Below are 19,067 nucleotides of genomic sequence, written 5' to 3'. Positions count from 1 at the left end.
TCTCTGCCCCAACCCAGTAACTTTGAGAAAATGGAAACAGCAAGCAGTCATTCACTTTGAGCAAAAAAGCACAACATAACACATTATCACCCTTTTCAACATTCAAAACTGATTACGAGGAGAAAAAGTATCATTTATATGCACGGCTGTGTTATCTGAGAACATAAACACCAGTTTACAGTATTGTTAAAGTCTTCACTGAAGATTTAATAAACCATATCCAGATTAAATACACTATCCACTATTTCTCTTACCTGATAGAAATAAGGATTGGGTTCAGACTCTCCCACACCATTGAAGTCTTCTACATTTATAAGCTGGAAGTCATACAAAAATCCAGCGTTGGCTGTTCTAAACTCCGGCATAAGTTGGACATGAGGCAGATTACCCAGATTCTTATAGCGCCAGTTGTAGAGGTTACATAAACTGTCCAAAACCACACAGACAAAAATAATTAAAGGTGAATTCTTGAACTTAGTACTTTTTTTTTTTTTTTTTTCATTTTGTCTGGTTGTTTCACAGAAAACTGTAGACTTTACTTCTTTCTACAAAGCATACAAATCTGGCTAATTCTTTACATCCTCATCACATATGGTTGTAACCTGAAGTGAATTTCCCCTTCTCCTGCTCTATGGCATCTTATACTAAAGAACTATACATAATTATATGTCTGTACAGAACTGTACAGAACTGTACATATGGCATCTTATACATAGAGAACTGCTGGCAGAAACTGAAAGAACCACAGTATATTCTATTTCGCAAACTGAGAACAAAAAACCAAACATTCTAATAGCAAAGTTTTCAGAAAGGGTTTTGGCAGATCTGTTCAAATGCTGCAGCTAACAGAAATTTCCTGTGGTAACTGAACATTGTCATGGATAGCCTTAATTTACCTGTGGATTCCCAAAAAGGGAACGTGATTTACCTCTTTAGGAAGAATTTGGATATTAGATCCTGGTATTTAAGCTATTAATGAATATTAATGAAGAAGCTAGAGGCAAGGAAGGGAAACTAAGTTGCTAGATTATACACATGAGCAATTCAGTTGCTTAACTACTACCTTCTTTTAAATATTTTTTCCTGCAGTGAAACACTACTGTATAGAGAATTACTCTGTGACCTCTCAAGACTGAATTCTTTCCTGCCACTAACCAAGGTTATGAGGTCATAACCTTGAATGCTTAATTCCTTCATTTCACTTTCATCTTCCATAAATGTGGAAGAAGGTGGACGGAGATGATTACTCACTGTTATTTCAGATTAAACTGGGGAAAAGCCTGACATGCTCCCCATTTCTGCTTTGTTTTGAAGTCAGAACAAGTCATTAATGCAAAGCAGTAGGCTAAAATCATAATAAATTTGGACAGTCATGATCTTGCAGAAAAATCTCATGCCACCCAGTGATGTGATGCAGTTGTGACAAACTCACACCATGAGCTTAGAAGGACATTTTATTTAGAACTAAGCTATCAGTCTGAAACAGAAGTCAAAAAAAAAAAAAAAAAAAGTCTCTAACAGTTTGATCACCATCTTCTCCCCACTAGATAAGCTGTACATTGAGAGGTAAACAGGCAAGTGGTCCCTCACATTTAAGAATTTTGATTTGTCCCCTTAATGTTGAGCCAATATGTAAACATTTTTTGCCTGAAGGATCTGAATATACTCTGTACGTGCTTGGAGATAGAACTGATAACTTAGCTACAGGGCCGGTTTGACAAATAACAGTTTTAAGCCTGATCTAAGTGTTGATGAAAAGTGTACTGTAACTACACAGACTGGCCAGCTTGTAACACAAGAGGCCTGCCTGCAAAATGCAAAGAAGCATGTCATTCACAGAAGCATACATATATGTCTGGCAGAAACTCAGTACAGTAGTGTCTCAGCCATAAGCCTGCTCTGCCTGATCAGCTCTCCATTGAAGGGTACAAATTTTGCAAAGAAATCTAGAAGGCATTTTAACATTACAAAATTTAAGAAATATTAATGCTTCTTTACAAGGAAGAAAGGAGTAAAGGCAAATGGATTTTCTGTATTATTTGTTGCAAAGACTCTTACTGCAAAATGAATTTTATTTTCTTATTTTGTGCGTTGCCATGTATTAACTGAAAAGCAAAGGGAAGCTGACAAAAATCTATACAATTCTCAATCATCCCTGATACTTTCAGGGAGAGTAATATAACCAAAATGCCGCAATCAGAAATGCAGAACAATATCCTAACCAGGTAAAGTAACAAATACTTCATGGGGAAGTTACCTATGAGCACAAAAGTAGAAAGGTATGGAAATAATACTTGATCAAGAAACTTTCTTCACTTTGCAAACATTCTGCTGTTCCCTCTGAGATGTTGTAAAATAGTAGATGGCAAAAAAAGCTTCATTTGTCCTCACACTGAAGCATAATTTGCATTTTTATATAATAATGTAAATAACTGTTGTCCATATGGCTAGAAAATAATATTCTAAAAGCCAATGTTTGTTAAATGAAAAAGAAGTTCTTCAAATTGTTCATTGTACTTTATACCTAGAAAAAACCTAGGATTTAAGACTAAGCATGTTTGTGTATATATATATATATGTATATATATATATATATATATATGCATACATATATGATTTATATGGAATCATTTTCTCTTCTTTGGTTTTCTTTTTCCTTATTAATAAGATGCCACAAATATGAATAAATTTGATATCTAAATTGTCACATTGAAAATGTCAGTTAAATTGATAAAAAAAATAAAAGTTCTCTCTTACTATGAGGAATAAGTATCTATCTATGCACAAAAAGGCATTAAGGCATTATGTTCTTGGGAGGACAACCTGGCTGACTATCAGGCAGAGCTGAAGCTCATCTGAAATCCCGTAATAAAAGCATCTTTTTGCAGACCTTATGAGGAATAGCAAATATTTATTTAGCCTTGAATATATTAATTCAGAAAAGGAATAAAAAAAAAAAAAGCTAAGCTTCTTCTGTGGGGAGGAAAGAGACTTAACATTCATTCAAATATCATTTTCACTGAAATACTCAGAATACTACTATATAAAATAAAGCCAATCTTACTGCATTTCAGCAAAGTAAAACCCGCCTTCTAGTCTAAACTAGTCTAATCTAAACTGAAACAAATTGAACAAAATATAAATCACAGTTTTGCGAACTCCTGTCTTGATAATCTAAAGTTTCCAATACTATACATGCGTTTTTCCACTTGACCTGGTATTAGCTACACATGCCATTTTCTTTAGCTTACCTTGCTCTTGCTCTTCCTTGTGCATCCAAATCAACAGTCGGTACTCCAACACGAACAAACCGTGTGAAAAGGGACTGCTCCATGTTGGAGTATTTTTGAAAAGCCATGTTCTTAATGACTGGTGGCAACTGGTGATGGTCACCAATCATAATCCACCGCTTCAAACGACTGAATCCATCCTGAGGGTTCTAGAATTAATTGCATAATTGTAAGTATTACAATATAATCGAGGCACTCAATTACAACACATTAATAGTCAAATTAGTTGTCTAAACCCTAAATTTTATTCTTAAGCTACACTGAACTGCAATCATTTTAAAGACAACTATTAACTTCTTTCTAATCTCTATGTTGCCTGCCTTTCAAGTGTTTTTGTGGTTTGTATGCTTCTCCTGTTTACCTCTAGAATTCTCACATTTTCTCTTCCATGACCAAGATGTGTCACCATGGCTCTTGGACTGAAAGCCCTTCAGTATGTTATGCATAGCTGTTTCCAGTTCCCCATCGTCCTCTGTGTACCTACGTTAAGTACTGAGAAAGTTCATGAAGGATTATTTTAACAGAGGGATGTAAAAGGAACAGATGTGTGGGTAACATTACCCTGGAATCAGAATCCTGAAGATTTCTGACTGCCAGTTTTTACAGTTCTGACCCTGTTATTTTAAACACTCCTCTGATATTTCCGTGTCCCCATGGGAGAACTATTCAAGACAGAGCCTGAAGCTCCTTTTCTTGCCACTTGAAGAACTCTGAAGCCCTCTCTGATCAGGGAGCAAGGAGGGAAACTGCACTCTGGACTGTCCACCTCATCAAGCCTGAAGATTCCTTAAGAAAGGAAGAAGATGAAAAATATTTTCAATAGCTGGGAAAAACACTATTTCCTTTTCTCCAAAAAAGGTTATTGATTTGGAGAAGTCGAAGTATACTACATTCTGCTCTTATCATCAGTTTTAATCTCAGACAGCAAAGAGCTCTCTGATTTTTTTAAAAAAACCTTCTTGCTCTGAATTACAAGTGCAAGAAATCAAGTACTACTACTTTGTAAGCCTATTTTTTTTTCAACCAAAAAAACAACCAAACATAAACAAACCAGTCTCAATTTTCAGTGACTATTTGAATGGCTCCTCAAAGAATGATCATGGGATATCCCACAGAATGTAGATTTATCATAAAAAAAAAAGTTTGCCTTCGTTACAGAAGTCTTCAGCTTCTGCATTGCTTATATATGCAGAAGCCCTTATATATGCAGTGAAGGCCCTTTCCCTTCACTAACCTGATGCATCATGTTATTCAGTATTGATTCAAATAGTTAGAAAACCACTACATGATGATTATTTCACTAAATGGAATAATCTCATTATAAATGAAAACCGTGGAAAGAGCCATGCAGGAATTATTCATTACACAGCACTACAGTAGCATTAAATTCAAGACTGCCAAAAGGCAAAAACAACATTCTGGAGTATAACACTTGTCTTTAAACAGAGATTTAAATAACCTAAGCTTCTACAGACCAGCTTGCATGAGAAGCCACCCAAACTACAACTTATGCTTACATACTGTTATGACACAGAGCTATCTAGCTAAGCAGAAATCTCCTTATATTTCAGGTTTCCCTAATTTCACTGCTGTTCTAGAGACTACAATGAGGGCTCATTAAGTCCACAGGACATAAAGAAACCAAGTCCATTCCACTTTATTATTGTAATTGCTGAACTAAAGTGAAAGAGAGCAGAACTGTTCCTGTTTTATGATTTGCAAAAAGCTTCAAGTTTGATTGCTCTCCATACACCCCCCAAAAGACAGAAATATGTGCTCCTCTTCAGAGTTCAGGCCATATTTGGGGTTTAGATGGTAAAATAACAAGTTGCCTCCCTGCTCTGAATTATCAAAACTCGGTCACCTTTACCAAATCAAAAAGGTGAAGAAGAACCATAGTAATGGCCCCAGAATAGAAGAAACCTGCAGTAAGACTGAACACAGGACTTGGGCTTTAATAGCAGTATCTTGGATACACACATTCTTTTGTGCACTAGGCCCATATGGAGTTGCTTTCCTGCAATTGTATTTGAACTTCTATTGTTAAGGAGCAAAGCGAAAAATTATAAATCTAACCAATATTTCATGGAGTTTCTGTCATGCCTTTTTCAACTGACATTAAGTTTCTTTTGGAATGAAAGTCCGAGCTTGGATGTGGTTTTCTAGAGGAATTTAAATCATTGTTTTTCAATGAAAATATTTGCTCCAAGCAAAACATCTAAAAAGGAAAATTACTTCTAGAAAATGAACAGTCTGTAGTTTTTTAGAAAGCCACAACACTAAGAATCAAACGAATAGCACACACTGTTTTAAGTTTCACCAGCTTCCCACACATCATCTTCTGATTTGCAGCTAAAGAGTTTGCAGAGTTCCTGAGGGAGCCCACACTTCCCTTCCAATGGTGAATTTTTATCTTACATTAATCTGAGATTACAGAGATAACTTGAAAGGGGTTGAAATTGTCATTTAAGCCACTGGTGTATAAGAAGCACTCTTAGGCCTACTTAGGAAGGCCTACAGCTCTTAAAAGTAGGTGGTGATGCAGCTCAAGCTCAGGATGCCAAAACCAACCCCAGAGCTGAGCCAACAATCTTCACCAGAGGCACAACAAATTTAAAGACAGGCTGATCTTAGAAGGATAAGAGTAAATGTTTTTAGGGAAAGATATGCAACTGTAACAGTGTTAGCCCTCTACTACATCAATCCCTTACAGTACAAGGGTAGGGGACACATTTCTTTGCATACAGAGCTACTGCTATGTGGCTTTCTAAAGACTGTCCTATAAACATACCACATGTCACATTAGCTTCAGTTTCCTTCCTTCCTTCCTTGCATTAATGGCACCCTTCCAACTGCAAGACTTCTATTCAACCATATCACATACACATTCCTTTTATAGCTACCAATTATTGGTTTGCCAAACAGCATAAGCAGCAGTTGATACCAAACTAAACATTTACCAACTTAGCTAAATAAAAGGTGCAAAATTATTGGCCCAAAGCAGACATAGTATAAGCAGCAATTTTTTGTTGTTTGCTGTTTTCATTTTTTTTTCCTTGTGGTGTTATCATCATTAACATCACTTAGAATGTCTCCTCTTTATTTGGCTACAGTTTTCCTCGAAGTTGTAGATACTTGGTATCCACTTTATCTCTGTTAATTTTGACTGAAACTGAACAAGCAACACTGGCAGTCAGGATGACAGAGAGCACTTATGATCTTGGGAAACAAAGAGCAGTTATTTCATAAAAACTGTTAAAAAATATTATTTAATAAAACTAGCAATGATTTAGCAATATGTATTAAATGAGAAAGAATACAAGTAAGAAAGTGACAAAGCTAGTTCACTTAAATATCTTCATGCTTCCAAAGTGAAACCCTGATAGTACTACTATTTAGTCACTGGTATGTAAGACAAACAACTAATGAGGAATAACATGAGAATTCTTACTGTCTGCTCCATTGGAAATACCAGTTCTATGTTACTTTCTGCACATGATACTTTCCTTTCAATATTTGGTATTGTTCAAGAACACAGACTTTCAATTACCATTTTTTTGTAGCATGTTTTATAATTCAGGTCTGACCTGCAACAGGAGAGGTATAAAGGTCTCTATCTCCAGAATCTGTGCAGACTCCTCCATTAAGATGTTGTCATACTGAGAAAATAAAAATAGAGATGCCCATCAGCCAAGTAATACAAGTTAATGTTGTTATTCAACCTACCAAAAACAAGCATCAATTACTTATTTAGGAAATTAAAGTTTTTTTCATTAGTAGGACAATTACAGCAACGTCTTCCTTTATAGGCAAAATATCACTACTACTAAGTCAGTGCCAGTGGATGAAATTCTACTACATCAATGGCAAATCTATCTGTACCAATCAGGCTTTACATCTAGAAAAAAAATCAATGACTGAACTACAGGATATGCTTCCCATATGCCATAATCCATCCTTGATGGAAAAGCATTCTGCAGTGGAGCAAACTTAATTTGGTATTCTTGTAGTGAAGTAGAAAAGGTGCATTTTTGTGATCCAATGGAGTCCATTATAGATGAAAAATACAAAAGAATTATTGGTGGTAATTTTTTTTTTTCACATCTGTAGTAAATGAATACTTAGGGTTAACACTGCAGAGTGAAAATAGCACTGCATTATAGCTATTTTTCTCAAACTGATCATTTTTTAGGTAAGCAAAGTTACAATAAACATGTTTTTCCCCAATTCATCCTTTATTTTATCACCCAATCATATCACTGCAGTTCATCTCATATGGCAAAGCTAACTTATTTTTATATGCATACACTATTAAGCATTTCAATATATGTAATTTAAAAGCAATCTTTTATTTACAGAACCAGAAGTTAAAATTCTCTTCACTAAAATTACAATTAAAAACAGAGGTAAAAACATGCAACTCAAAATAATCTAGATGCAAAGAATTAAGAGAGATAAAGGTCTAAATGAAGCAGGGGGAATGACAAAAAGAAGAAATAAAAAAGTGTAGCATCACTAATGTCATTACTTTGAAACCTAATTCAACTAGGTCGTGTCGTTTCAGAGCAGCGTGGGTACAAGTCATAGCAATGATTTTTGCTTCTTTCACCAACAGATATTTGGATCTATCCAGGCCACTGCGGAGAAGTTCAAATGCTCTGAATTCCTGTTGTAGAAAAAAGAAATTTTGAAGAACAGAATTAAAAAATAAATAAAAATACTGCTTATGAAACATATTCACTGAAACTATCTATCTGTCCACCTTTTTAGTAAAATTAAGCAAGAAAGTTATGAGTATGTACTGTTAACAATTCCATCTTGGATTTTTATTTATTTCTTTGTATCCTAAACCTGGAGACAACAGGATTTCAAAACATAAGCTTGTTAAAGTATATCCAAGAATTCTGCAACCTGTATGCATATAAAAATTCTCAGACCATTATTCAGTTGACTCTCAGGAGCCCTCCCCTAAACAATTTTGCTTTACTGGTTCTTCATATTTTCATTCTGTCCTCCACTCCCCTCCCCTTTTTATTTTTTAAACAGCATCATAACATCACATCTAATATTAGAAAGGCCAATACAGGTAATATGATGAAAAGATACCCTGATAACCCTTACCTTAGAGCTTTTAAAAGTCTCTCAAGCAATTTTGGGAAAAAAAAAAAAAGATAAACCATTTATGTTACACTTTTATGTTATCTGACTAAAGGCAAATCACTGTAAATACAAAGACCCTGTAAGGATCAAGGGAACAGTGAGTGATAAGTGCACCAACTTTAGTAACATAATCAGTGAAAAAGAAGCACATAAAATGGGTGCTTCCTAGGCTTAAAATAAAACAGATTAGACCCTTGTCTCTATTGTGATGGACACCTGAATTACTCAAAGAGGGATGTTCTCACCTGAATGCCGCCCTGCAATATAAAGAAGGTGCCTAAAGGCATATATTGCTTTTAGGATTTAGGGCAAACTGTACTTTGGAACTGTGTAAACTTTCTTTAGGATTAAGCAGATTAATTTACCTTTCACAGTTACATATCACCTACCTCAAGCTGAGTGAATATTTTTTTAATATGTCTAAAACAGCCTTCAGCAATCTCCATATCTTCTTCATAGGATTTGCCTTTGAAAATTGGTTGAGGAGCATTTGCAAAATACTGGTGAAAAGGAAAGAAACTGGACACGTCTGTAACATTTGGCAATTTTCCACCTTTAACTTTCACTTTGCTGATATATTCCTCCCAACGGGACATTACCTATAGTAAACAAAAGTGTCATGCAGATGTGTTTTTAATGTAATGAAGTCATTGGACAGTTATCATCTTGCACACTTACTAAATAAAATAACTGTTTTTAATCACAAAACCAAGATGTCTACATTAGCATTTGATCTTGTATCAGGAGGACATTTTCAAAGCTGTGGTGCAGTGTGTTGAAGTTGGCTGGATGCCAGACCTACACCCAATAACTATCACTGAACCTCCTCACTAGGATGAGGGAAGAAAATACGACAGAAAAGCTTGCAGCTCAAGATAAAGACAGGGAGATTACTTACCAGTAAGCCAGAGGCAAAACAGACTTGACTTGGTGAAAATTAATTTAACTTAATGTGAATTAAAAATGGAGTAGGACACTGAGAAACAAAGACAAAACTAAAAGCACTTTCTCTTTGCACCCTCCCTCCTTTCCAAGCTCAACTTCACACTCTTATTCCTGACCCTTCAACCTCCTTTCCACCCTTCCTGAAGAGCTGTTCCAGCATGGGTCCTTCCCCTAGGGTGCAGTTCTTCAGAAAATAACTTCTGGCCAGGAGCCTGCTCCAGCATGGGTTCTCCAAAGGCTCCAGCTTTCTTTAGGATACCTAAAGAAAGGGTACCGCCTGTTGTGGCATGGACCTCCACAGAGTGCAGTGTGAGTATGTGTTTTTTTGTGGCCCTTTAGAGACTGCCAGAGGACAGCCTGCTCGACCATAGTCCTCTCCATAGACTGCAGGAATTCTCTGGCACCTGGAGCACCTCGTCCCCTCCTGCACTGACCGTGGTGCCCGCAGGGTTGTTTCTCTATCTCCTATGCCCCTCCCTGTCTCCCCAGCCATCAGTCCTCTTTCACAGCTGGAGCGATGTGAGATGTTTTTTCATCCTTTCTTAAACATGTTTTCACAGAGGCACCACCAGCATCACTGAATGGCTCAGCTTTGGCGAACAGTGGTTTGTTTTGGAGCCAACTGGAACTGGCTCTGTTTAACCTAGGGTCAGCCCCTGGCTACTTTTCACAGAGGTCACCCCAGCAGCCTCCACCTTCTGATATTAAAATCTTGCCACATAAACCTAATGCACAAGCAAACTTCCTGATCATCTCTACTTAAAATACTTTGATTTAAATGCCAAACTGGATTCCTTCAGGAGGAAATTAAACCAGAAAATGTGCTTTAGTAGTGCTCCTAGCAGTCTCCAACACCTAAATGAATGTTTAATAATGTTTAGGAACACACTACAGCTATCCCAAATTAACTTCTCTAAAAATACCTGTAGTGTGGGGATTTGGTCCTAAGTACCATTCCCCAAGTCTGCTTAAGCCATATTACTTGCTAACGTGGACACGGTCAGTGACAGGTACACGGAGGGGAATGAAGGAAAAACAATATATATAGGATCACTGTTCTGTACACTATGCATCTTATTTTAACCATAAAAGCTTTCTAGAAGGAATATTAAGTAGCTGATCTACTGTTTGTCTAAAATACAAAGCATCCCACAGATTTTCTTAATTGAAGGGGAAACTCCAGGTTAGAAAATTTGCCAGTAGTCATGAAGGGCAGGAATGCTAGCCTGATGACTCACAAACTAAGAGGCATGATTTAAAACAATAGCAATACAAATAAGTAATGTTATAATTATGGCTTTAGCTATTATTGTATTTTGAACCACCAAAGAAAATGCTGTGTGGTTTTGTTTTTTTAAGACTCAATCCTGAAAAATTCACTGTAATTTTTATAGTGTGTTTCCAAAGACTACATTGAGGTCATGTAGTCTCTGTAAAGCTATTTTAGTCCTTACTTGGTATAAGAAAAAGTGGCCAGCTGTTTCACAAGTGTAAGAAACATCTCCCGGGACTCCAAGACTCTCTTGCAATCGCCCAACCTCTCGTAGAAGTTCAAGTCTTCGAGCCAGAACATAATTAACTCTTCCATACCTACAAAATGAATTAAGGTTAACATATTTTGTATTTCAATTTATTTAATCCCAAGTGGTTTATTTAAGTATCACAATGTGATATCACACCTACTAGCAGCTTGCAAAACACAAACGTTTGCTACCTGCTGACTATTTCTATCTTGATAAGCCCTAATAATTTACAAAGCCATGTAAGAACTATTACTGTAAAAGAAGCTTTTTTATCCTATCACATCATTAAAAGTTTCATAAATATTAGTAAAAATATTCTCATAACATGAAAGCATTACTTCCTATGTGCTGTTTAGGAACCATTAGACATTATACAAGCACATGCAAGTTACAGAAGTCTATGGACCATCCATCATAACTGGAACCGATAACCCAAGTTTCTATGCAAGTCTATCTTCCTTTGGTGATACACAAAACGCCTTGCAATAATGCTTTGACCACTGTAACAGACAAGTCTGCATCCACACATAGGAAGTCCTGTACGCAGAGCTGTCCACTGAAAACCTTTTATGGCTGATTAGTTTGTAACTTACTCCTTCCAGTCTGCTTTTTCTTATCTAATTCATTCCCAGCTTTTTTCCTCTCCTTTAAAAATAATTAAAATAATAATTAAAAAAATCACTGTATCACATTTATTACATCTTCATTTTAAGATAACAAATATTAGAATTGTCGGAATTACAAATGAGGGAAACAGGGCACTTTCTTTTAAAAATACAGATTAGTTAGAACCTCAAATATGAATAAAGGCTAAATTTTGAGTTCCTATAAAACTTACTATTCATAAAACAAACTTTCTGCACAGAAAAAAAAGCCAATCCCTGGGACCTCAATGGGTTCTATTGTCTTATTTACAAAAGTTAGAAAAGCTAAACCTAGTGATTTTAATTTACTAAGAAACAACTGACAATCATATTATCAGCAACCGGAAAAAACAAGTTTCTCAGGAACTAGGACAGTTAAGATCATCGCAATGTTATTTTTTTTCCTTAAGCAAAACCAATCCATCATTATTACAAGTGACTGCAACCATTTTTTTCCACACTTCCCGATGTCCTCTTATTTCTCACAGTTCAAGTCATACGCCCGCCCTCTGTTATATATTCATTCCTTGCTACAAAAGTTTTCTTTAGCTGTGATTCCCTTTGTTTCTTAAGTGACAGTACCAGTTTAAACAGCTCCTCTGTTTAAACATTTTATGCTGGCAAAACTCACTATTTTGCTGTGTCTACTGCAGGTGCAAAATAGGACAAGAAGCTTGCAAGCAGAAGTTCTTTTAAGTGGTACTGTGCCTTCTAAAGCAGCCTAACACAGAAAACATGAATTCTAAACCAACTTAAAAAAACAGTAAAATAAATACAGAAGGCATATAGGAAATAAACTTCTTGTCTGGAATTACTCCGGAAATTAATGAAAATAGACAAAACAGAACATCTCAGAAAAAACTCCTTTTAATGATGAACACTATAGTTCAAGGAATATTACTAAATCTTAGATATTACTAAATAAATATCTACTCTGACATCATTTCACTAAGTTCTTGGTTATCAAATTTCTGGGAAAAAAAAAAATTATATCAAATGATTCATATTAAAAAAAAATCACGAAGTATTTCTTTTGCTAAATGAAACTCAAAGATGTATATGTGAATAACTTCTAGTGACTATATATAATTTTTACTACAACTTCTAGAAGTCAAGGTATTGCTATAATAATACATCACAGTCCAGTTATTTCCAGTGCATGACCCCTATACCCTCACTTGCATTTATGAATGTGGGTAATCCTATTGACGTCAATTGGACTAACATGTAATATAAAACATACAAGTGTTTACCAGAACAGGTTCTCAAGTCTTTGTACTTGATAGCTTGACTTATGAATGTATTTTGCAAAATGTATTACTTACCAATGAAACAAGCAATTTTGTTATTAATCAATATTCTTAAGAAGTAGAAGCACCAAGTTTTACTTCACAGTTACATGTACACAACATTCAGTACACCAGCAGAGATGCTATCATGTTTGCACAAAAATTTAACTTTATCATTCAGATTTCTCCCACAAAACAGGTCAATTTTATAAAGCACGTGTGTACGTATAATATAGTGAACTACTTTTATTCAAGCAGACGAATTTGTGAACAAGCAATTGCCTGATTTTGTCATTTGGCTACTGAATAGAAATCAAAATTACTTAACCCTACATTGAAAACAAGCGTACTCTACATAACTGCAATTCAATCGTATGAGAAAGGTAAAACTTGCCAAGCATAGCTCCTTGCTCAATGACAAGGGAGGTAGAATGGATTCAACACGTTGGTCTCAGCTACAATACTTATACAAGCTATCATTAACACCTCCTTTCTCACCTGCTGAAATCTTTCTCTGTCTCTAATTCCTCTTCTCCATGACCCAGACGCAGGAGGTGGCGTTCATCAATGTCTAGAGCCATGATTTTTTCAAACAGCTGGTTCAAGGCCTAAAGATTGACAAGAGCAGGAGAAAAGGTAGCTTTTAGAAACCCTTGCAGTGAAAACCAAAGAATTACTTGTAAAACAGTCAGCAAATAATGCCTATTTTGGTATAACAAAAGCCAAAGCATACATGAAGTCAACACTGAAGCTAGATTGTGTTAATCTTGACAATGGACATATCTGCCTACTGAAGCTCTTGTCTTCACTTCCTTTATGCAACAATTAAATTTGATTTTACATCTTTCGTTAAATTATCTAGTCAAAAAATCTAGTTGATAAAGCTGTCAATTTATACATTTTTCCTCGAGAGGCACAGTTTACAACTAGCTTTTTTAGATCACTTTGAAACAATACTGTTCATTTAACTCTTACTGTAAATTAGAAGAGTGCAGTCTGGTGGTGATTGACAGGTACCGTGGCTATTCCATATTTATAAATACATTTTGCTGAACTTAAAGGTTTGCTGTGGCTCCTGCCTTAAACTCTTCAGTTTTCTAAAGCTGAGAATCCACACCTCAATTCAATGTATTCTAAAAGAGCTGAGTCTATAAGCACTGTAACATCAAACCACAAAACTGAGAGTGAAGTACAAGCAGAGCTTGTTCACGTTTAAGTCAAATGGAAGTCATACAAACACGTTTAAGTACATAGTCAAGGCACAGGAAACAAACCCTGCTGAGGTACTAGTTTATTTCCTGAAGTGCAATTTCAGATACTCACATCAAAAATTATTTACTTCCTTTTCTCCACAACAGAAATGCTCTCAACTCTAATGCCAGTTACTCACCCACAACCCGTTGCAGACTGGCCTGTATTTTCCAGGTTTTAACTTACCACCAAAATGAAGCTACACTGTTGACCAAAGGACGGTCAGTGGAAGTACCTGATCTTACTCTAATGAACAAAGATGAAATGCTTTCCAAATGGTAAGCTCAGTTAAGATAGCTGATAAAGGAGATATGATAAGCTACTTAGGGAGACCAGTAAATAATGACTGTAGTTTTCAAAGACACCCTTCAAAAGCACAGATGGCTTTAGAATAAGAATCTATAATACTATTATTATTATTTTATATATGCTCAAAAATTAGCAGGCAGACTCCATCTCTTACGAATAGGAAGCAAGCATTCATCTGAACAGGCCATTCTACCTTTCCTGCCTTTCCTTGGAAGGATGAGGCACGGAGCAACTGGTGCCGAACTAGTTAGTACAAGTCAAGTTTGGCATGCATGCAGTAAATGTGCAATTGTAAAAACTGTGCAGATACTTTTTTTCAAAATACTTCCTAATTTCTATCCCGTAATAAGGTAAATATCCGGAAAACCTCTAATACCTCAGAACTACTATCCTTAAATTCTAAATTTTCATGGCGTATTTTAGAATTAGCAAATCTGCTCACAAGCTAACTTAAGCTTTCATTAGTAAGAAACAACTGCAGTCCTGAACATACTCATTCTCAATATCCGCTGCTCTTCTTGATTTTAACTACAGGAAAATTTCATACATGAAATATCTCACCTGATTAGAGTGAGTAACTATAAGAGTTCGTTGTTCTGGGAAATTGTGATAAAGATTGGATATTATCTGGACCGCAACATCAGTTTTCCCTGTACCAGGTGGACCCACTACCTAAAACCACAAAATAAAGAGGAGAAAAAACAAACAAAAAAATGCACAATTTATAAAAATTCTGCACAGGACTGAAGTATAGCCTGTTGGGGAAAAAAACAAAGCAATCTCACAATCTCCGACAAAAAAAACAAGCAACGCTAACAAAAAAACCATGCTGTTCATCCCCAAGACAGGCTAAACATAAGGGAAAGAGTGAAAAAAAAAAAGATACATCAAAGAAACATAACTGAGAAATAATAAGGTGAAGTAAAGAATAGAAGACAGACTCCATTCTCTTAACTTACTTAAAAATCTACAACTGATGATACAACACCAAGAGTTAATGTTTTTAAAGGATCAATTATACCAACAACTTTAACAAATTTTACACATATGACATTTTAAAAGTGTAAATAAATATTATAAACAATATTAAAAACATCTCAAATGTAATTTCTTCAGTGTTAAGAAGCAAATAGCTGCTTTCATATATATTTACACATAACCACACAAATTGTCTGAATAAAACAAGCATGATTTTCTAGCAATCTCATTGCTAGATTCAAACACAAGTAGGATTGTATTTCTCAACCGTATTTGACAGGAACAAATGAAATAATGACAGAAAATAAAACACAGGCTTATGCTGCATAACTTTTCTCAAGCAGTCTGCCTTCTCTCCTTGCAAACACAAACCAGGTGATTTCATCAAAAAAGCACAAATACATCCTCAAAAAAAGCTGATTTGGTCATTGCTTTTTTGCTGTTGAACTACCAGACTCCATTCCATAACCTCTTCTTAAAAAATGGGTAAATATATTTTTAGCAAAAAAGTTAAAATTATACATATATACACACACATAAAGACCATCTTCTCACAGATTCATATAAGCTGATGGAATATCAGGCACAGTAAGTTACTTCTTTAAAGCCCTCAAAACGTGAGACAGATGGTAATTATGATTCATTACATACTGCAATAGAAAGTCATTTATAGCTCAGCAAATATTAAATGACACTAATAAACAGTATGCAGTGCTATTCTAAAAAATAAAATGAAAGCAAAAATTAGGTGACAGAGATACAACCTCCCCCTCATTGGCCCTGTTTTGTTTTGTTTTTTTAATTATATACTAAAAACAGTAACAAATATTTTTAATTTCTCAGTCTTCTTTCCTGTTGACAATAATATTGATATAAAACAATACTCCTATTCACTGGTGTGGGTGTTCTTACACAAACACTCTAATTATGTAAAACTTAGCAGTTCAGATCATTGGGTTCATTCCAAAAAAAAAAAAAAAAAAAAAAAAAAAAAAAACCACCACCCTCCAGCACTGTTGAATAACCAAATTATTTAATCTATCACTGTGACATTTTTACAGCTGTCAAAATAAAAAGCTCCTGATTTATGAATAAAGCTTAAAGTTGGTATCCTATCAACATACAGAGAGTACTGCAACAGAGAACACATCATACTCAAACACTACAAAGAACTCAGGAACTTTTATACATGGTTTAAGACATTATGAGTATCAGCACACCTAGTAAGGCAGTGACAAATGGCATACAATTCTACTGAAATTTATTTTCTCCTTTGTGTTGCACTTTTCATGTGCTAGCTACAGAGTGCAGAGGGAGTAATAAAAACATAAGGGAAGGGAGAAGGAGGACTACTTACTAATGAGTACTACTACTACTAATAAAAAAAATAAAAAATAAAAATTTGCATTAACACCCATATAGTCCAAGAAGAGATTAACAGTACCAGAGAAGTCATTGCACTGAGGAGTCACTAGCAGGACAGACTACTTAACTGGAATGCAGGCACTTGTAGTCAGCTAAGCCTTGGAGACCTTTGCAGATATTCATTGTTCAGAAATCACTTTCCTAACAAATCTACAACTCTTTTACAGCTTCTTATATCTAAACGTCAGCAGGATATAAAGGAATTATAGATTAAATTTCAGAAGACAGAAGAAAAAAGCCCCCTAAGGACAATTTAGTAACTTTCATTTTCTTCAATGGAGCTAGACCAAACTAAAAATGACGCAAGTACTTTAAAACAGAAAAAAAAGACACACATAGCAGAAGCTAAAACTAGCAATCTAAACAGTCTAAAATTAGCAATTCAAGCACTGAAAAAGTAAGTTTTGATTGTTGTGGGAAGTCTTCAGTCACTAGGACACAGGATCCAGTTATACAGAGATCAAATGTGTTTCCAAAGCACGATTTAGTGAAGATAGGGGGATGTTGAACATTTGTTATTTTCCTATATTTTAAGCTACTAATAGAGTAAGCACCCTCAGAGAGGCTACAGAAACAGGCATTTCAGGTATTTCATTGAATGTACCTGAAGCTAGAATCAAGTGATAGCATAAAATGTTTAAAATAGGTAAATAAATAAAAAATTCTTACCATAGTTAGCCCAGGCTGCATTCCTGCTCGTATAGCTTCAATTTGAGTATGGGTAAATTGAATAGTATTGCTGTAACGAAGAAAATGCACAGAAAATTGACATATTTTGACAGCAGTTTTTGGTAAAAGCAACTGTTTAAAGCCAAACTAATTGGCTATATGTTTCTCCAACTACATGCCTACAAATATTTATATAAATTAAACCAAAATTACAATTATCTTCTTATTAGACCTGGCAATTTTTCAATTTCTAAGCAAGACTGTAAATCACAATGGCCACGTGACAACAAAATCATCCCACTTAAAATGATGTCCTCAGTTATTATTGGCTAAGAGTGCGACAAAATTATTTAGCTATGATTCTTTTTAATCCTATAGTAATAGCGTGACATGCTGAAGTAGCAAGTTAAATGACTTTACTAGATTACCTGGATATAGAGAAAATGTAATGACTTTTTTCCTTTCTCCTTTAAAAAGGCAATCTGACAAAGGATTGTCAAAAAAATTCAATTTCAGATCCTGCTGTTCTTCAAGCAAGAAGAGTTCTACCAAGGCTCTCCCTACTTCACACACTTTAAGCACATACTTATGCCACTCATCTGAAGTAGGAGCAGACCTAAGTTAAAATACTTACACTATATAAAGAGAGTCTTTTAAGTATATGTATGGATTGATTCTTCATTAATTGCATCAAATTATTGCTGATGCTATAATAAAATTCCTTTGCAAAGTGATAAGTAAAGGAATTATTTGTAATGGAATTTTATTATAAGTCTTTGTACGAATAGCTAGCTACCTGTTATTGTAATTACTAAAAAACAGTTTAAGCATGATCAGCGCTTCTTTGCACTGATTAAGTGTTCAGCAAATCCAGTAGCCAGGTTTCCCTGTAAAGACAAAGTTTTCCAAAAAAAACTGCTAAATTCCAAAAGGTACATTCCTCCTAACACATTCATACTCTTGCAGATATCATAGGTAGGAGTAGATGTTATACTCCATTCCAGTCCCCCTCACCCCTACCCCCATCTTTTAACATGCAGGTCTTCACCTCTAAAAGATCCACAAGTCATTTATTTAATGAATAGGGTCACATGGTTGTCCTGTGACTGTGCATACAACTTAGTGTTCTGATGATACACAGTATTTCACATTTCTAACTGCTTTTAAAACATATTATTGAAAACAAATGGAAGCTTTTAATGTATTTCGTTCATGTAAGAGACCCTTCAGATTCCAGTGTTACAGAAAAAACAAGTATTTTGCATACTCATACAAGAAAAATACTTATCCACCTCTGTCCTTACTAAGCTCTCAACTGTTACAAAAAGTCATTAGTTAGAAAAGATCAGTAGAGAAAACAAGGGCAATTGCATGAAGCATTAACTTTTCCAATACTAATATTCAAAGTCCTAACAATACTAAAAGCTAGTCTCTCTCCATATTTTTCAATTGAATAGTTTTAAATAGAGAGTGGATAATAGAGTACTTTGATTTAAATACAAAGCATAATAGTCTCATATCCAAATCTTTTTTTGGTAATGAAATCAAAGTGACATTTAATTTATGATGTACAACATGATATTT

The 19,067-nt window shown here is 35.1% G+C and overlaps 1 protein-coding gene across 1 annotated transcript in view; it reads right to left on the bottom strand.

The window, feature by feature from the left end:
• The window catches only part of AQR (aquarius intron-binding spliceosomal factor), a 57,236-nt gene that overhangs the window by 13,924 nt on the left and 24,245 nt on the right, over nt 1-19,067 (bottom strand). The window contains exons 22-30 of the mRNA XM_082762096.1: nt 17,484-17,553; nt 14,973-15,083; nt 13,350-13,459; nt 10,850-10,985; nt 8,840-9,049; nt 7,819-7,956; nt 6,878-6,949; nt 3,252-3,439; nt 255-426 (exon numbers count right to left, since the gene is read on the bottom strand). Coding sequence (XP_082618222.1) covers nt 255-426; nt 3,252-3,439; nt 6,878-6,949; nt 7,819-7,956; nt 8,840-9,049; nt 10,850-10,985; nt 13,350-13,459; nt 14,973-15,083; nt 17,484-17,553 — 1,207 coding nt within the window. The remainder of the gene's footprint in view (nt 1-254; nt 427-3,251; nt 3,440-6,877; nt 6,950-7,818; nt 7,957-8,839; nt 9,050-10,849; nt 10,986-13,349; nt 13,460-14,972; nt 15,084-17,483; nt 17,554-19,067) is intronic.

This window comes from Aythya marila, assembly GCF_965140915.1.
Source record: "Aythya marila genome assembly, chromosome: 5".
Classification (NCBI taxonomy): Eukaryota; Metazoa; Chordata; class Aves; order Anseriformes; family Anatidae; genus Aythya; species Aythya marila.
The sequence above is the reverse complement of the archived record's forward strand: the minus strand, read 5'-3'. Positions and strand labels throughout refer to the sequence as shown.